This window comes from Dromiciops gliroides, chromosome X (assembly GCF_019393635.1).
Source record: "Dromiciops gliroides isolate mDroGli1 chromosome X, mDroGli1.pri, whole genome shotgun sequence".
NCBI classification, from domain to species: Eukaryota; Metazoa; Chordata; class Mammalia; order Microbiotheria; family Microbiotheriidae; genus Dromiciops; species Dromiciops gliroides.
The window spans coordinates 54006991-54027543 of record NC_057867.1 but is presented as its reverse complement, the minus strand read 5'-3'; the positions used below and the strand labels follow the sequence as shown (position 1 = coordinate 54027543).

The 20553-nt window shown below is 44.2% G+C and overlaps 2 protein-coding genes across 2 annotated transcripts in view; one reads left to right on the top strand and one right to left on the bottom strand.

The window, feature by feature from the left end:
* Positions 1-2103, top strand: part of MCF2 (MCF.2 cell line derived transforming sequence) — an 82047-nt gene extending 79944 nt beyond the window's left edge. The window contains exon 27 of the mRNA XM_043974901.1: positions 292-2103. Within this exon, the coding sequence (XP_043830836.1) occupies positions 292-340 (49 nt within the window). The 3' untranslated portion in view covers positions 341-2103. The remainder of the gene's footprint in view (positions 1-291) is intronic.
* Positions 2104-17266: 15163 nt separating this feature from the next.
* F9 (coagulation factor IX) overlaps positions 17267-20553 on the bottom strand; it is a 45102-nt gene continuing 41815 nt past the window's right edge. The window contains exons 7-8 of the mRNA XM_043974187.1: positions 19319-19433; positions 17267-18060 (exon numbers count right to left, since the gene is read on the bottom strand). Coding sequence (XP_043830122.1) covers positions 17513-18060; positions 19319-19433 — 663 coding nt within the window. The 3' untranslated portion in view covers positions 17267-17512. The remainder of the gene's footprint in view (positions 18061-19318; positions 19434-20553) is intronic.

Sequence of the window (20553 nt, the reverse complement as noted above, 5' to 3'; positions counted from 1 at the left end):
GGCTTTGAATTGGCCTTAAACTGAATCAAATCACTGGTCTCACAGAGCTGATGGGTTTCCATTCCAAGGAACACCCTTTACCAGTAAGTGAACATTTTACTAGCAGTTCTTCCTGCCTTTGATTTAAACTAGTCTGGGTCTGAGTTTGCACAAGACGTGGATTGGGGCACTAAGACTATAAATATCGGGCTTGCCATAGGTCCCTTAGATGCAGCATCTCCTTCCTTGCTTCAAAGATAGCTGTGCTCAGCACAATGTCTGAACTGTATGTCTTTCATTTATGCAATTTAGAAAACTGAAAAGAGGGCGCCAGATGCATTTCAAGACAACGACAGGCTGAATTCAAGACTTATTTTACTTTAATCAGTCTCCACCAGCTAGAGCAAAAGTCACCCTTTGGGAGTGACACTGGGCCCACCTTTCCCTCTCTACCTCCCCACCCCAAAGCAAATGCTTTGTAAATGATTTACATTTTCCCCAAATCCATTGGTCGCTGCTGTTGACTCTAGCACTGGGCAAAAGAGGTGTGTGGATCCCAATCTGATCAGCTCTCTGCTTGAAGAGAGAAGGGAAGAAGAGAGGATGGTTGTGTCCTTGCAAACAGAACAGCGATCAAAATGCGTGTTTTACAGCCGTTTAGATCATCGTGCTTCAATCGGCTTGTTATTAAGCAATACAGTATTAACAAAGAATGCCAGCCATGGACTAACCGCAAAATGGGCGAATGCCTGCCTCTGTGCTCAGGTCACAAACATTTGCTCTATTTCTCTTGTGACCTTCATGGGGTGTGGACGTTCATCTTGAATAGAAAGAATCAGAGTTGCCTTTTCCATAATATCAGCATTTTCAATGTATTAAAAGAGCCAGAAGGTCTGATCTTGAACTCAGGAGAAAATTAATTACATTAATTTTTAGTGCAATTCAATGCAGGGTCTAGGAAATGAAACATGTGATGGCTTTTTATTTCACCCCATTCATCACCATAACTAATCAGAGTAGCTTTGAGGGCACACGAGCACCTTTTTTCTATCTATCTTTCTTTCTTTGGTTTTGTTTTGTTTTATAAAGTGTTTGCTAACAAAGAAATTTAAATCCACTTTGGGCCTGTGCTTACAGGCTTTGCAGGCTTTGCTTTGCAAAGACAAATCCTCGATTTTAAGCTCCCATGTACTTTGGCAAAAATGATTTTTTTTTTTTGCTAACCATAATTAGTTTCCATTGCAATCACAATCAGATTAATGGCAGGAAAGCATAGCACAGTTACAAGAGTGCTAGATTTGGATCCAGAGTCCCTGGTTTCAAATCTTCCCTCTGCCACTTACTATCTGGGTGACCTTGGCCAAGTCACTTAACATTTTTGAGCCTCAGTTTCCTCCTGTGTAAAACGAGGGGGTTAGACCAGATGGTTTTTTACATCACTTCTAACTCACAATAATGTGTTAGTACAAGCGTTGCATTTTTTCCCCCAGTGTTTTAGAAAATTGGGCTCTTTGTAACAATTCAAGCATCCTGGTGGTGATCACCATTCTACTAAGCATTTATTAAGCACCTCTCTTTACTCAAAAATTGAGTGCAGAGGACATAATCTCTGCCCACCAGGAGTTTCTAATGAGATCTACCACACAATGACATTTTAGTTATTATTTGAAAAGCAGTATAAGAAAGTGGTTGGGAGCCAGACTTGGAGAGAGGTGAGACTTTGGTTTCAAATCCTGTCTCTGATGCTTGTTCACTGTGTGACCCTGGGCAAGTCACTTTACCACTCTGAGCCTCAGTTTCTTCATCTGTGAAATGGCGATAACAATAACTGTAATATTTTCCTCACAAGGTTTCTATGAGGATTAGATGAGATTATATTTGTAAAGCGCTTTGCCAACTTTTAAGTGCTATAGAAATGCCAGCTATTATTGTTAATAATTAAAGATAAGGTGCATTTTCAACCTCCACAGCCAAACCAGTCGACTGAAAATCAACCTCTTCAGTGGACTATGGTAAAATGAGATTGGATCACAATGATCCTGATCAGGCTGTGCAGCCTCACAAGAAACTGTATCTGACCATTTGCTGAGTATTGAAACATTAGAATTAAAAGCTTTTTCTAGTGCACGTGCTGGGGGAGGGGGTAGGTGGGGATGGGTGGGGGATATTTTAAAATTGTGGTTTTTTAAAAGTCATTAGAATATCAGTTTTTAGACTTCAGATGATGATAGAGTTTTTGCACTAATATTCATGCACCTTAACAAGATTAATATCAGGCCTTAAATCTGATCTCCTTGCATGCGGCATCTTAGTGAAGCATCTATGAAATCTGGGCTTAAGACATAGGCATTCTGTTTATTTTGCTTCCCGGTCTTTGTATCATAAAATAGATGCCATTAAATAACGATGACGGATGTCAACTGACTATACATTTGGAAGGTTTCTGTGGTAGAAGGCATTCTGGGAAGGAAAATAATAACATCATGCTTCATTACTTTGTAGATGCTGCTTTGAGTAAAACAAGAAAGATAAATTCCCCCTTGAATTAAAGGAGTGCTAATAGAAACCTTTCCCCCTCCCCCTTGCATTTGGATATTCCCTTTCCAGGCAAGAATGAACATTTTCCGCCTAATGGTATTACAGAAGAAAAAAAAAAAGTAGCACAATGATAATTGTACTTACCCTGCCCTGTCCATGGTACTCACCTCCAGTTTCATCTGCTCTAAGGTGGAATGGACACTAATTCCAACACTGGGTGCCAGTACTCCTAGGAGCTAGCTCCATTTTCCCATCAGGACCAAGGGAGGAAATGCGGGATTTTTGTTTGTTTGTTTGTTTGTTTTTTGCTTTTCCAAGAACAGACATTCTAGATTCCATTCCCAAACTGGATGTTGACGCAACCCAACCTTCACTCACTCAAAATTGTCTCTGTTTCTCTGTCTAGGCACTTGGGGGTGGGGAGGAGGTGGTCCTTTTTGCTTGACCAAAAAGAAAAGAGCAGAACATTGTTCTGTTTTACTTTTTATTTTTTAAACAACGTAATTCTTTTCTCACTCTGTGGCTAGAATGTACTAAACCAAGCTAGTGATCAGGTAATTCACTGTTTTGCAATAATGCAAAAGCACCTCTTCTTGCAGTTTGAACCACCCAGGGTTGTCAGATCAGTCTTCGGGCTCCCCAAAGTTCCAAAGCAAAGTGGAGGTGGTGAGGGTTACATTTGCTGCCTTGGGACTTTGGCACATGTGCCATAGCTATTCTCACATACACATTTGCAAGAGAGATGTCCTTTTCAGCATCTCTACCTCCTTTTGAACTTCGGAGAGAGAAAAAAAAGCTATTCTAATAAATGTTTTTTCACGTGTGCTGTGTTTCTTCGAGATGTTCCCCTTTTGTGGTAACACACGCTTTTTTTCAATCTGTAAGAATGCAATTTCCTGTTTCGAAACCCTTGGGGGCAGTAGTGTGCGTGTGGTAGTGAATCTGAGCCATCTGACTTGCCTTAAATGTTTTTTCTATTGTAGTTTGGAAGATGACCGTTCAGCAACTCTATTTTTTCCGAGCCATGATCTCGGAGTTGTACTATGAAAAGTGCACATTTTTTTCTGTGATTGTTTCTGTTATGAAGGGATTGTCAGACACTCCAATGACACTGGAATACTGTTGGCACAGCACTATGCTAGTCTCTATTCTAGTTCACGCCACAGACCAGGCCTGTGGGAGTGTACAATAGTATGACAAATCAGTTGGATTTTAATCAGAGACCTGGAAACTTGATACTTCCTCACATTGTCCAATTGCTGCAATCCATCATGGACAATTTTTAAATCATTCATGAATATTTCGGTATATTTTAAATTTCACTACAGGTTGAATCTAAATACTATTGCAATTAATTTGTCACATGTGCCAGTCCTGAAGTTAGAGGACAAACTTACTAGATAATATATTGATATAAGAACAGTATTCCTTAGCATTTAATGTGTTTGTGTAGAAACCATGGGGATCTTTTTTTGTCTCCCATAGTAGTCAGTGTAGACGTTTAATTTTTTTAGGGCATTGTTAGGTTTTAGAGATAAAAATTTCTGTTTTAATATTTTAAAGGTTGGCATTCTACACACAATGTTTGGTCTCTATGTGTTTACAAATGCAAGTGCACTGTTGAAATTTGACGAGATTCTAGTTGTAACTGATGGTAGCAAAGTCACTCTAATTCTGAAAAATCTAATTGTTGTTAAGATGTGCTTATTAAAACTGTTAATTCTATTTGAAAATCAAAAGCTTAAATAAATTCATTCATACCTAACAGTTTTATTTTTGTCTAGTAAAGTATCGATTGCATGTTGCCCATTCTTTGCCTGTTCCTCAATGATGACATCCCCAATCCAACACTCCACTGGAGCCATCATCCCCTTGACTTGGGGTTCCCTCCACGCATCCTATTAGCAACCTATTCATGCCTGCTCTTCCTCTGCAGCTCTTGTAACCTTTCTCCAAGAAGTTTGCCGCAGGGAGTCCACCCAACCTGTTTGGGAGGGGGACAGTTTTTATCTTTCTCTTGGCATTTTCTAGGTACCAACGGAGCACACACGTTGTCCATCTGTTATCCCCTCACTCTCACTATGTGGCTGACCCATTTCCCCCTTACCCCGGGCATTCATTTCCCTGATGACACCCTTCACACTCCCTTTGCATAATTCCTTGTTGTCTCTCGTTCCCTCTCACCACACACCATTCATAAACTCAGCTTATTTCTTTTGAGGGAGAGGTTTCATTTAGGCATGGGGGTGGGGAAGGAGATGGGAATGAGCATTTGTTAAGTGCCTGCTTATGTGCCAAGCACTGTGTAAAGTGATTTACAAATATTATTTCATTTGAGCCTTGAAATAGCCCTGAGGAGTAGGTGCTATTATCATCCTTTTTATTATCCCCATTTTTACAGTTGAGGCAGACAGAGGTTAAGTGACTTGTCCAGGGTCACACAGCTATTCTGTGTAAGTATTAAGGGTACAGGTCTTTCTGACTCCAGGCTCAGAGCACTATCCATGATACCACCTCACTGACTGTGTTATTGGCATAGTTAATGCCATTATTTATTCCAGAGAAGAAGTATGATTTAGTAAAGGTATCAGCCTTGAAGCCAGAGACACCTGGGTTCCAGTCCCACCTCTGACATCTACTAGTTGTGTGACTCTGTATAGGTTACCTCACTTCTCCCCTATCTTCCTCAGTGAGTTCAGTGTATGGTTACACTGTCCTGTCTTCCTTGTCTCAACCCCTTGGTGAACCCACAGCTACCCTATTTTCCACACTCACTTCCCTACAATTGAATAATTACCCCTTGCCAAACTTCAGCCCTTGATTATCTTTACCATCCCATCCACTTGCTGCTTAATGTAACAGAAAGAAATCATGAAACTGTGATGACTGGGTTTATTACAAATTTATGTTATTTAATCTCACCTGGGTCCCCACTGCTGCAAGGCAAACCATCCATTACTCCTTAATTGATTTGCTCTCTCACTCTCTACATCAATTGTTCCAAACGTTATATTTCCTCAAACCTCTCCCATCAACTCCTCCCTTCCACTGTCTCACCTGACAATTTTTCCTGAGGGTCTTCACTGAAAAAAACTGAGACCATTCACCAAGAGCTCCCTCTTCCTCATCTCACATAAATCAGACATCTTCTTCTGCTATCTCCTTCATTCTGGCGTCTGATGAAAAGTTGGCCCTTCTTGCCAAAGCTTCTATGTGAATCCTTGGCCCTATCCTCTCCTAGTTTCTCTGAAAAATTTTCCCCACCATGCTTGTTCTTTCGTATCTTCAATGTTTACTTATCTACTGGCTCCTTCTGTGCTGCCTACAAATTTGCCCATATCTCCCCCACTCTTAAAAAGCCCTCAACTGTTTTAACTATCCCTCATAGATTTTATCCTGTCTCTTCTTCCTTTCATGAATAAGCTCTTTGAGAAAGCCATCTACAACCAGTTTCTTTTAATTCTCCCATCTCACTTTCCTCTAGACCATCTGCAGTATGGCTTCCAACCTCATCATTCAACTAAAACCATCCTCTCACAACTCAGTAATTATTTCTTAATCGCCAAATCTAATGGCCTTTTCTCAATCTTCAGCCTTTGACACCTTATGCCACATTTGACACCCCTGATCATCTTTCTTTCTGGATACTCTCTTTTCTGTAGGTTTTTGTAACTTCTCTCTCTCTCTCTCTCTCTCTCTCTCTCTCTCTCTCTCTCTCCCTCTCTCCCTCTCTCCCTCTCTCCCTCTCTCCCTCTCTCCCTCTCTCCCTCTCCCTCTCTCTCCCTCTCTCTTTCCCTCCCTCCCTCCTTCCCTCTCTCCCTCTCTCCCTCTCTCTCTCCCTCTCTCCCTCGCTCCCTCTCTCCCTCGCTCCCTCTCTCTCTCCCTCTCTCTCTCTCTGTTTCTCATCCTACCTGTCTGAGCCATCCTCAGGCTCCTTTGCTGGTTCTTCATCCTTGTCATGTCATCTAACAGTAGATGTCCTCTAAGGCTCCAGGACCCTCTTATTTCTTTATTCTATTATATATTTATTGGTTAGGGGCAGCTGGGTGGTACAGTGGCTAGGGCACTGGCTCTGAAGTTGGGAAGATTTGAGTTCAAATCTGACCTCAGACACTTACTATGTGACCCTGAGCAAGTCACTTAACCCCAATTGCCTTAAACTTCTGGGGGCATCCCCAGTCTCCTTGATGTATCTCTTGCCACTGGACCCAGATGGCTCTGGAGGAGAGAGTGAGGCTGGTGACCTTGCACAGCCCTCCCTCACTCAAATCCAATTCACTGCAAGTCATGACATCACCCCAATGTCATGCTCCTCTTGGAGAATAAAGGACAAACAGCAACAACAATTTCTTTGTTATCTCATCAGCTCCCATGGCTTCAATGAGCATTTCTATGCAAATGATTCCCAGATCTAAATATCGAGCTTATTTTCTTTAGCTATGGTCACATGTCTCCAACTCCCTTTTACATCTCAAACTGGATATCCCTCTAGGCACCTCAAATGTATCCCATCCCAAACAAAACTCAACATGTTTTCTCCCAAGCCATGCCCCTTACAGTCAAGGGTACCACCATCCTCCCCATTACCCAGACTCACAATCTTGGTGTTCTCCTCAATTCCACACTTTCTCACATCACATATCCAACCCAGGACCAGATTTTGTTGTTTCTACCTTAACAATGTCTCTCATCACCCCTCCACTCATATAGCCACAACAGTAGCTCAGGCCTTCATCACCTTTTGCCTGAACTACTTGTAAAAGTCAGTTAATTGGTCCCCCTGTCTAAAGTCTTTCCGCACTTTAACCCATCCTCAAATCAGCTATAAACATGATTTTCTTAAATGTCAGCCCTGCTACTTAATAAAGTCTGGTGATTATCAACTCCTGGATAAAAAAGAAAGTTCCCTGTTTGGCACTTAAGCCCTGAGCCCTTTCTACCTTTACAGTTTTCCTATACCTTACTCTCTTATATGAACCCTAAGGCCCACTTGCAGTTTCTTGAACACTACATTCCATCTCCAGTTCTAGGTTTTAGCCCTAGCTGTGCCCCATGCCTGAAATGCCATTCCTCCTTACCTCTGCCCCTTACTTTCTCTTTTTTTTCTTTTTTTTGTTGAGGCAATTGGGATTAAGTGACTTTCCCAGGGTCACGCAGCTAGTAAGTGTTAAGTGTCTGAGGCTGGATTTGAACTCAGGTCCTCCTGAATCCAGGGCCGGTGCTCTATCCACTGCACCACCTAGCTGCCCCCTGCCCCTTACTTTCTCTGACTTCCTTCAGTAGAGTGGTTTGCCAAATTCAGAAATGATCAAATGGCTCTTTCCGAGTCCCCATCATTTTCTCCAGCCCCTCACATCCCCAGATGCTAGTCCTTTCCTCTCTCAGATTGCCTTCCACTTATAAGGTCAATGTCTTGTATGTATCTAGCTGTTTATATGTTTTCTCCTCCATCAGAAAGTAAATTCTTTGATGCCAAGGACTGTTTGTCCTGCCCTTACTTCATATCCTCAGCTTAGCAGAGTGCCTGGAACATCTGAAGTATTTAAATATTTGTTGACTGACTAACCTACTGACCCAGACAGCAGGGTTGAGACTTCCTGCAATGCTTTTCAGCAGGATGGTTGATGGGGTTTGATGAAGGATGAACAGCAGTATAATTCAGTTCAGAAATCAACGAACTATACTACAATTTAGTCCACATGTCTTCATCTTGTCCACAAGAATGGCATGAGACCTTTTGTCAAACATTTTGCTAAAATCCAGGGAAACTATCCATTATTCTCTAATACACACTGGTACATCTGGGATTTCCAACAATACTGATTGAAACCCAACCGTTGTCTTCTTTGTGTCCTGTTTGACTCTTGTCCTTGTCCTCCCATAAATTCCGCAGAGTCAGACCACCCAGTGCACCTCTTGGTCTCTTGACATTGGGTGAATATGACTGGAACCTGTGGCCACTCTATAATCGGATTTTCCCACCCTGATGAAGCTATATCTAATGATTACTAGTTCTCCCATTTCTCCCCCTTGCACTGTGTTTTAGGCCTCTCAATAAAGGCAGACTGACTTAATTCCATGGCCTTCAGAGTGGCAGTTACATCCTGCCCCGTGAGGGTTGTATGTGATCAGCCAATCAGAGTGGGAAGATGGATCACATCATACCCTCCGTGTCCTTATTTCCTAATGCTCCCCTGCTTTACCCCCTCCTTCATCTGCCTAACTCTCAACCTTTCTGATTCTGAGCCAACTATTGGCTGCTCAGGGAAATTTTAACCAAATTAAAACCTGGGCATTCACAGCAGTAACTATGTAGAAACTGTTGGGAAAATTCTCCTTCCCTTCACCCTCCCAAGATCACCTTGTGATGGTGGCAGGAAAACTCAGAGTTTGGGCTCTATGCTCTGGAGGCAGTGACTGATGTATGAGTAAGAGTCCCACCTCCCCTCTTTTTGTTTTGAGTGGGAGAGAGTGAGTCACACAAGATGAGCAGGCATGGGTGAGTAGTGCTTTCCATCCCCAATATTACATTAGCTTTCTCCCGAGCCCACCTCTCCTTTAAAACCTTTCTGTTACTGCTGAAGGCACCACCACCCTCCTAGTCATCCATGTTTATAATCTTGTTCTTATCTTCAAATCTTCACTCTCAGCCATCCCACATAGGCAGTCACTTGCCTAATCATGTCTCCTCCATCTCCATTTACCTCTTATAAACTTCCCTTACTCTCCACTCACACACCTATCACCCTAGTTCAGGCCTTCAGCACCTAGCACCTGGACCATTGCAGTTGCTCCTAATTGGTCTCCCTGTCTTGTCTCCTCCCACTCCAATCCATCCTCCACTCAGGTACTGAAGTGATTTTCTTAAAGTACAGGTCTGAGTATGTCGCTTCCCTGCTCAATAAACAGCTCTCTAGTACCTCCAGGATCAAATATTATTTTTTCCTTATTTCTTGGGGTTTTAAGTTCTATTTTTTGTGCAAGTTTTATAATGGACCTGATTGTCAGTATAATAGTAGTCATTGTTGTTCACTTCTTTCAGTTGTGCCTGACACTTCGTGACCCCATTTGGGTTTTTCTTGGCAAAGATACCGGAGTGGTTTGCCATTTCCTTCTCTAGCTCATTTTTGTTTTTGTTTTTGCGGGACAATGGGGGTTAAGTGACTTGCCCAGGGTCACACAGCTAGTAAGTGTCAAGTGTCTGAGGCCGGATTTGAACTCAGGTCCTCCTGAATCCAGGGCCGGTGCTTTATCCACTGTGCTATCTAGCCGCCCCCTCTAGCTCATTTTAAAGATGAGGAACTGAGGCAAACAGGATGAAGTGACTTGCCAATGGTCACACAGCTAGTAAGTGTCTGAGGCCAGATTTGAACTCATGAAGGTGAGTCTTCCTGATTCTGAGTCCAGCACTCTCTCCACGACAGCACCATCTAGCTGTCTCTCTGTACACTAGTACATGTGTATAATTTACACATAAGTAAATAGACACATATGGGGGGGGGTGAGTGCTCAAAATGTTTTTACTGATAGAGGGTGTGCAATCAAAAACATTTGGAGACCACTGACTTCATGAACTGACTTTAGAAAGGTAAGCTACTGGAAAGAAGTGGCTACCAGACCAAGGAGAGTACAGACCTACCCAGAAAGGTAAATGCAGGTAAGTGCTTCCAAGGCACCATTGTTATCAGAGCTAGTATCACAACATGTGGTCAACCTGACCAGTATTTGTAATATAATGGAGAGTCTCTGTGAGCAACAAATTTTAATATTGGGGCCAATGTTTCTTTATATGACTTGGTGTTTAAGGGTAACACGGGCTACATACCAGGAAAGAAATGAATATAACTTGGCTTTCCTCATTGCCTTGTTTTCTGTTATGCTCTCAGAGTTCTTGGCAAAATTCTGCCGTAGCATTACTACTGGGTGCAGGGGTGGGGGTGTCTCAGCAAGGAATTGGTGATGAATTGATCTAGAACTAGAAGGGATGTTATGTTGGGGGCATCTAGTTCAACCCCTTCATTTGACAGAGGAAGAAACTGAGGACCAGGGAGTTTACATCATTTGCCCAAGGTTTATGGGATTATGAATGGTAACTTGTGGGGAGTCATCTAGTTCAACCCCCTCATTTGACAGAAGAGGAAACTGAGGCCCAGGGAATTTACATCATTTCCCCAAGGTTTATGGGATTATAAATGGTAACTTGTGGGGAGTCATCTAGTTCAACCCCTTCATTTGATAGAGGAAGAAACTGAGATGCCAAGTCAAGTGACTGGCCAAAGGTCACATGGATTATAAACCACAGAACTGTGATTTGAACCTAGGACCTTTTTTTGTGGGGCAATGGGGGTTAAGTGACTTGCCCAGGGTCACACAGCTAGTAAGTGTCAAGTGTCTGAGGCCAGATTTGAACTCAGGTACTCCTGAATCCAGGGCCAGTGCTTTATCCACTGCGCCACCTAGCTGCCCCTGAACCTAGGACTTTCGATAGCAAAATCTTTTCCACTATTCCATGTTACCTAACTTTTGCACAGTCATGTTAAGGATACTTCCCCCTTTTTCAATCTGAGATCTGAAAGGTGTATTGCCTTTGTAGGGATTTTTTCTTTCCCAGGGAATGCCTCCCAGTGTTCAATAACACAAATGGGTAAATGGACTGTGAGCAGTAAATGCACACATTACAGGCAGCTAATGGGAACATCTCCTTATGAGATCAGCACTTACACCACTTTTAAGCTATTTAATTCTATAAACATTTATTAAACACCTCTGACTGCAGGCCAGGTATGCTAGTCCCTGGGTCACTCAGCCACCTAGTTAGCAAGGAAACTTGGAGGCCATCTAGTTCAAACTCATTTGACAGAAGAGGAAACTGAGGCCCACAACAGTGAAGTAACTTGGCCAAGGTCATACAGATAATAAGGGGCATATCCAGGATTTGAAGTCAGATTATCTGACATCCGATTCAATGCCCTTTTCGTTGTTCTTCCTAGATTTCTGATGCTACTTGTGATCTCTGAGAACTGTGTCAGTGAAAGCATCTTTTCTACCACCCACCCCAATAGAAAGAAAGAAAGAAAGAAAGAAAGAAAGAAAGAAAGAAAGAAAGAAAGAAAGAAAGAAAGAAGCAGTCTCCCACTTCCCTGCTCCCCCAGATTTTGTTCGGCAGTTTCCAGAGTCTGTTAATCTTCCAGACCTTGCCTCTTAATACTCACACACAGCCTGAGGCCTTCAGTCAAGAAAAGCTCTCTCAGGTCCTGATTGCAGCCCATTAGATGAGTCTGTTTGGCAGTGTCAGCACTGAGTATCTGACTAAACCTGATTACTGCAGAATGACTCTGGCTGAAGCCCATCTGGGAACTACCACCCTTAAGCCCACCCTTAGCTCTGCAGCTCCAGCTCCAAAGGGGCACCGCCCTCCACCCATTTGGGGGTGGGCAGGGTAGATTCCTGGGTATTACCAGCTGAGCGCCCCTGTTAGCAGCCAGCCCATGAGGCAGGGTGAGGCCAGTGCAGGCTTTATGAGGGCATGAACTTGTACAGAAATCAGAGAACCCCAGAGCTGGACAGACCTGAGAGGCCATCTGGCCTAACATGCTTGTTTTAAAGAAGGGGGAATGGGGGGCAGCTAGGTGGCACAGTGGATAAAGCACCGGCCCTGGCTTCCAGAGGACCTGAGTTCAAATCTGGCCTCAGACACTTTACATTTATGAGCTGTGTGACCCTGGGAAAGTCACTTAACCCTCATTGCCCCGCACAAGAAGAAGAATAGAAGAAGAAGAAGAAGAAGAAGAAGAAGAAGAAGAAGAAGAAGAAGAATGTAGATGAAGTGATGTGGTCACTTATAGGATGACCTTTTAAAGACCTTCACAAAGCTGGTTGTCTCCACTCTTTCCACATTGATCTCATAGTCCTCCCTTTTACACACTCTCTATTTCAGACAAATGGCTTCCTTACCATTTCCCATATCTCCTGCTCCACCACCCACCTCTATGCATTTGGCTAGGCTGTGCCTACTGCCTGAAATGTTCTCCCTCCTTCCCTCTTCCTCTTGTTGTTGTTCAATCATGTCTGACTCTTCGGGACCCCATTTGGGGCTTTCTTGGCAAAGGTACTGGAGTGGTTTGCCATTTCCTTCTTCAGCTCATTTTACAGATGAGGAAACTGAGATCAACAAGGTTAAATGACTTGCCTAGGGTCACACAGCTAAAAAGTATCTGAGACTGGATTTGAACTCAGCTCTTCTTGACTCCAGGCCTGGCACTCTTTCCACTGAACCACTATTTCTTTTTTTTCCTTTGGTGAAGCAATTGGGGTTAAGTGATTTGCCCAGGGTCACACAGCTAGTAAGTGTTAAGTGTCTGAGGTCAGATTTGAACTCAGGTCTTCCTGAATCCAGAGCCGGTGCTCTATCCACTGCGCCACCTAGTTGCCCCTACTGCACCATTCTTTCTAGCTCCAGTCAAAGCCTTTCCAAATCCCTTCAGTTGTTAGTATCATCCCTCTCCCCCCACCCCAAATTACTTTGCATGTATTCTGCATTCACCTGTGTCCATGTTGTTTCTCTCCAGTAGAAAGTCTACTTCTTGAAGGCAAGAACTGCCTCACTTTTGTCTTTGCATGCCCAGTGGCTAGCACAGTTCTAGGCACATAGTATTAAGATCTTTCTATCTTAGAGCTAGAGCTTAAAGGGACCTCAGAAGCCATTAAGTCCAATCTCATAATTTTACAGAGGCGGAAACTGAAGCTTAAGGAAGGGACTTGCTCAAGATCACACATAAGATCCTAGACCTAGATCCAGAAGGGACTTCAGAGACCATTCAGTCCACAACAGACATAATGATCTGATGAGATCTGATGAGGGCAGAATACAGGGGACCTCTTACCTCCTTATTGTTAGAAGGATCATTGATCTAGAGTTGGAAGAGACCTTAATGGCCATAAGTGAATAGAGTGCCAGGTGGGGAGACAGGAAGAGCTGAGTTCAAATCTGACCTCAGACACTTACTAGCTGTGTGACCCTGGGCAAGTCACTTAACCCTGTTGGCCTCAGTGTTTTTCATATGTAAAATGAGCTGGAGAAGGAAATGGCAAACCACTCCAGTATCTCTGCCAAGAAAACCCCAAATGGGGTCATGGAGAATAGGGCATGACTGAAATGATTAAACCACAAGATCATAAGATTGTATGTAGCTTTAGATCTGGAGAAGACCTCGGACGTCATCATGTTACGGAGAAGGAAACTGAAACCCACAGAAGGGAAGGGACTTGTTCAAGGTCACATAGGGGAAAAGTAGCATAATCCAGCCACTAAGTTTTACAGAGAGAGAAACTGAGGCACAAGGAAACAGCATGATACATTGGAGAGAACACTGAATTAGGTAGGAATCAGAAGACCTGGGTTCAAACGTTGCCTCTATATAATTCAAGTAATTTGGAAGCAGAACTGGGTTTGAATTCTAACTCTCCCTCTTCATACCTGTGTGACCACTGACGAGTCATATAACATCTCTGGGCCTCAGTTTCCTCATCTGTAAAATGAGGGCTTTTTGGCTAGAGGACCCCTAACATCCCTTTAAACTCTAGATCTAGGATAATGTGATTTTACAATGTTCTTAGAACTGTGTCAGCCATTGGGGGTGCAAAGATAAAAGTGAGGTAGTTCTTGCCTTCAGGAAAAATTCTGCGGGGGAGAAACAACATGGATGCAGATAGGTGAATATAAAATACAAAGTAATTTCGAGGGCAGAGTGATAAATATTTATGACTGAATGGGTCAGGAAAGGGCTTGAATGGAACCAGAGATTCTAAGAGGGAGAGGAAAGGAGAGAAAACATTTCAGGCAGGAGGCACAGCCTATGCAAATGCAGGGAGGTAGGAGATGGAGCAGGAAATTTGGGCAATGGCAAGGAAACCATCTTTGGCTGAAACAAAAAAGGAGTACATAATGCAAAATCAGAGTGGAAAGATAGAAGATGATTATATTGTGAAGGTATTTAAAAGTCAAATAGAGGAGTCTGTATTTTATCCTGGGGGATAGCACTGAAGGGAACTACTGAAGCTGTTTGAGCAGACCTATGCAGAAGGAGTGTTGGTTTGGGCAGGAATGGATTGGAAAGGGGAGTGCTTGGAAAGAAACCAATTGAAATAGGATAGGTAGCAAGTGATGAGGCTTGGATTTGAGTGGCCGCACTGCTACTTCTGGGCTATATAACCCCTCTTTTCTCTGGGCCTCAGTTTACTGATCTGAAAAATGAGGGGGGCTTAAAAATAGGGAGACCACACCCCTCTCTTTTCCCTGGAATTCCAAGAATAACCCCATAAAGTCCTACTGAAACAGCAAAGGGAAATGTCTGCTCTATTATCATGTATTTCTCCCAACTCAGCAAGGATTCTCTTTGAATCTGTCACTTCCAATAGTAGAACTGCATGTTTCAGCCCATTTGAGTTAAGTAGCTCCTGTGCTTTTGAAAGCGTTAATGATCCCAGTACAGGCTGGTGTGCATGCCCTAGGTAGAAGATGGCAAGGGCACAGCTCGCAAGCTGTGGTCCCTGGGGTCTCCTTAAGCTGGGATGGGATCATATATCAGGAGGTGGGAGGGAACTGAGATGCAAGGAGACTGTGTCAGGCTGTGGTGGGGAGCTAAAGCTGGGCCCCAGGGGAAGGCTGGCAGATGGGTGGGTTCCAACACTCTTCATTCAGTCTAGAAGAAAGAGTTACAATTGCCACAGTGCCCAAGAGTCGGTGGCGCAATGAAGGGCCGCATCTAAGGCCAGCAACAACCTTGGGAAGCAGTTGCAACAGATCTTTTTCATCCCCATTTTCCAGAAAAAGACATTGAGGCTGAGACATTGAATTTGAACCCAGGGTTTTGTGGCATTGAGTCCAATCCTCAGCCACTGTGAGCCAGGTCCTAGGGACCCCAGATCCTAAGGGCCTGAGCTCATGGCTTGGCAGGGCCACCTGTGGCCTGCTTCTGGCATAACTGATCATGATGACGAGGCCAGGAAGCCTTGCTTTCACAGGGTGGGGGACACTACAAATGCCCATTTAAATGGTGGCCTCTTGAATTAGCATACCTCTACAACCCAAGGGTGGCAAGAGTGTCTCTTCTCTGCTCCAGTCAGAGATAACATTTGTAGAGTTTCTTATTTTGCTTTGGGAAGTCTAGATCTTCAGTTTCATAGCTCTCCCTCTAAGGTTTAGAAGAGAGAATGCACAGGGCGCTGGACCTGGAGTTAGGAAGACCTGAGTTCAAATGTGACCTGAGACACTTGGGAGCTATGTGAGTCACTTAACTTCTGTCTGCCTCAGTTTCCTCATCTGTAAAATGGGGATAATAAGAGCACCTCCCTCCCAAGGTTGTTGTGAGGATCCAATGAGATAATAAATGTAAAGTGCTTTGCAAACCTTTCAATACCATTATCCTGAGAAAGGATCCATAGGCTTCACCAGAATGCTGAAGGGGTCCCTGACTCCCAAAAGGTTAAAAACCCATGCCCTTAGTATAATGAAAGCTCCCTGAGGGTGGAGATTTGGTTTTGGATACCTTGCACCTAGCGCAGTACCTCACTCATAATTAAATTGGCTGGATAGATTGTATAGCGAGGAGAAGGGCCAAGCTCTCCTTGTTTGGTCCCAGACCCTGTCACCTTCCCAAATTTGGGTTCCCCTGCACATGGGGCCCATGTGGCTCTCTGGCTTGGCTCATCAACTGGTCCAGTTCCAGCCAGTGAGCGTTTCTTATGGGGGGCACAGGTATGTCTGGTTACAAGGGTAATACCTGGAAAAGGCCCTACCCTTTGGGAGGGTCTACTCTTGTTTCCTGGGATATTTTCCCTGTGAGCTGTGAGTCTGTCTCCAAACAGGTTTATTGATGCCAGTCCCCAGTGTGAGCAGACCTGCACTGGGCAGAGCTGGACGGCTTTAGCCAGCCAGGGTCTGCCCCCTTCCTGGGTCCTCACTATATTTCCTGATGCATTTCAGCTGGATTTGGTATTTTCTGAAAACAAAATCCCACAACTCCCTAGTGCCAAGCTCTCCATCATCCCTCATTCCCTCACCCTTAGTCTTTTGTATGAGCAGGGACAGGACCCAAATGACAGCTGTCAGGATGTGTCCAAGGCAAGGCAACAATCAATGGGAGGCAACCCAGCCAGCTGCTGACTGCTCTGTCCATCCAATCAGCTCTTTGTGATGGAGGGCCCAGGCTAGAGACAGGGTCTAGGGGACCTGACAATATATATGCATGTATTCAGGAATAAAGGGTCAGGCTATAGAAGCAGAAACCTTTGGGGTGCTCCCTCCAGCCCATGCTAGCCCTCAGGAATTTGGATATTTTACAAGCCACTCAGTGAGGACTTAATACAGAAATGATCATGCTACATGTGTATGTACCTTTAAGAGTAAGGAGCTGACTTGATATGTCAGTGGAGTAGGCTGCCATCTACAAAATGGGATTGGGAAGGCCAAACAGTTGAGATGGTAACATTGGTTGGGTAGAGAGGTAAGAACAGGAAAGGAAGGGAGCCCCAGAGTGCTTTGGGGGAGGGCAAACCCAGAGCCTTAAGTGTCTGGGTGCAGAGGGGAGCCAAGGAAGGAACTACAAAGGGAAGATGGGTTGAGTAGATAAAGGAAACTAAGGGGGGAAGAGATGCAAGGGAAACACAGGGATTGTGGCAGGAAGAGGGATTAGGGACAGATGAGGTTAGGAAGCCAAACTTTGTCTACTTCACAGCCTTGTGGGACTGATCACACTGTCACAGCATAATATTTATTCAGTGATTGTTTCCCTTCTTGTATATACAGATAGACCAGCGTAGTCTGAGTTCTACCCAGAATTCTCTCTGTTCCAAAGGAAAAAGCAGCATTGTGAGATAATGTAGATTCATACCCAACAATTGATAGGAAATTGATTAGTAACAAAGCCATTCCTGTCTCTTTTCTCGATCCCAAATGACCAGCGACATTCTGGAAAGGAAGCAAAGCTGGTATGGCTTAGGTGCGTTTTGTTTTCTCTTTAATCCAGTTGACAAAGCGGGAGACTTTCGTATAGATGCCATATTTGCCTCGGACAGCACATTCTTCTCCCCAGCTGATGATGCCGGTGAGGAAACTGGTGCCCTCCACTTCAGTGGTATGGGGTCCCCCACTATCTCCTTGGCAGGAATCTTTGCCACCCTGGTGAAAGCCAGCGCAGAACATGTTGCTGAGGATGGTGACCTTGGTGGAGCGCAGGCACGTGGCTCTGTCCACAAAGGGAACATTCAGGAACTGGAGGACAGAGGCTGACCGGCCCCTGTGGAAGACCTTGCCCCAGCCACTCACAGTGCCTGTTCCAGACTGGAGGAAGATGTTGGTGTACTCCTTGTTTGCAATGCAGATCGGGGTCACATACTCATTCAGCTGCAAGGGCTTATCGAGTTCCAGAAGGGCGATGTCATTGCTGTACTTGTTTATGGAGGCATTGTAGGTGTGGTGAGGAATGGCTCGGATCACCTGCCGTATCTGCTCAGTGCCCTCCTGAGTTTCTGTGTCGTGCTCACCTGGGAGAAGAAAACATGGGACTCATGATTTCACCTCATCATTTGCATTTCTCTAGACTCTTGAATTTTCCAAAGCATCTTCCCTACAATGACCCTATGCGGAAAGTGGGACAAGTAATGTCATTCTCCTTTTGCAGGTGAGGAAATTGATGCTCAGAGAGGGCACATGACTTTTCCAAGGCCACCTACGTCATCAGGGGTCAGAGCCAAGGTCTCTCAACACACAGGCTCAAAGATTTACAGCTGGAAGGGACCTTAGGATCCATTTAGTCCAACCCCCTCCCCGCCCCCTCATTTTATGGATGCAGCCCATGGATTTGAAGAGGTCAAGACTTTCTCAAGGTCATACAGGTAGTAAATGGCAGGATCAGAATTTTGTATGTTTTTTTTTTGTTTTTTTTGCTGAGGCAATTGGGGTTAAGTGACTTGCCCAGAGTCACACAGCTAGTAAGTGTCAAGGGTCTGAAGCCCGATTTGAACTCAGGTACTCCTAAATCCAGGGCTGGTGCTCTATCCACTGCACCACCTAGCTGCCCGGGCAAGATCAGAATTTGAGCTGCCTCGGGGGCAGCTAGGTGGCACAGTGGATAAAGCACTGTCCCTGGATTCAGGAGGACCTGAGTTCAAATTAGACCTCAGACACTTGACACTAGCTGTGTGATCCTGGGCAAGTCACTTAGCCCTCATTGCCCCCCAAAACAAAACAAAAACAAAAAATCAGTACCTCTTCCTTGGCACCACTCTAACACTCCTCTACATCACCTTCTCTCTCCCCATCCCCTGCATTCCCCCTCTCTCCTATAGCAAGAGCTCCCCTAGCTCCTACAGAGCAATCAGTGCCATGAACCTTAGCAAGGTCTCCAAGGATTCAAATTGGACACCAAATGATCATGCAGGAGCCAGGTCACATGATCTCTAAAGGCCCTTCCAGCCCTAGGGCTCGACAATTTCTTGGGTCTCCTCTGCTCCAACTCCATGTTTCTGTCTTACTGGCAAGTGGCGGGAGGAATGGTGCCCATTTTTCAGGCCAAACGCTCATTTCCTTCTCTCCTTGATCTTCTTAGTCCCTCTACAATGTCTTCCTCAACATGAGGCCATTCAGCTTTCACTTAAATATATCCAGTGACAGCAAGTTTGCTCTTTGGAAAGAGCACATTCGGCTTTGGGCCAGTCATTTAATGCCACGTAACATGTTCCACAGCCCCTTCTGTGGCTTTCAACATCTCAGTGGGGAATGGGCCAAAGCCGTTTTGCTTACCTGCCACGACAGTAATTTCAGCTCCAGGTTGAATGCAATGGGCTGCAGTTATAATCCATTTCTCATTGATGATGGAGCCACCACAGAACCCTTTAATCTTTCCATTCAAAATGACCTGTGGGAGGAAAAGCACCAGGGTTTTCTGATATGTCATTTTGAACTGAGGACAAGCTGGAGAGCAGGAATAAAATTCAATTCTTTTTGGCTCCATTGAGTATAAAAAGAAGAGTTCTTTAGGATCTGTAGTGGGAGTTTCCCATGTCAGGATTGGTCTGTTTCTGTCACTGTTTCTGGAGAAAATGGCAAAGGGGTTAGGGGAGAGGCTAGGGGATGAAGGACTGAATGCCAGCCAAAGTGAAATAGAAAGATTGACTTCCTTGACTGTTTGGGGCCTAGTGGGTCCTAATTCCTTAGGGAGTCTGAGTATGTAAGTGCCTGAATTGTTCCATGGGATTAATAAGGCAGACACAGGGAAAAACAACTTGAGATTCCTAGTCTAGCATTGAGAATGTTGGCCCAACAAGCCAATGGCATCTTCTTCTCTGGAAGGAAAAAAATTGAAAAGCTATATTCCTGTCTAGGAGGGCCCCTGGAGTCCCCTTTAACCCAGAATGTTAGGAAATGAAGCTAGACAGTCTGAGAAACTTAACATAAGAACCAGTTCCTCAGACCTGACGAGGCAGTACACCCCTGGAGATCCCCATGGGATGATGGGGCTTGATTTCAGGCTTACTTATACCCAGCAAGGCTTATGCTAAAAAGAGAGACCTTTTCTCCGTTTGGCCCTGGAATTAAGGATCAAAATCAGGGGTTCTGAACCTTTCTAAGTGTTCTTGTACCCCACCCCCAGCAATCTAGTGAAATCTATATACCTCTTCTCAAGAATAATATTCTAAAATGTATGAAATAAAATACATTGGCTTTCAAAGGAAGCCTATGCTATCAAAATCCATTTGTCAAAATGTTAAAAACAAACCAACCGACCCAGGGTCACAGACCCCATGTTTTGAATCCCTGTTCTAAGGCTTGAGGGAGAAAAGAAGCTTGCTATGGAACAAGAGAGTAAGTCCACCAGTTTATAGAAATATTGAATTTCTTTGTGGTGAGTTAAGAAGGAAAATTTGCTTCTCTTTATTTTCTGGATCAATTTCCTGAATTTCGTCTATCAGTTTAGGAGAGAGTTGGGAATCTCTGACCACTAGAGGGCGCAATAAACATTTGTTTAAACATACAGA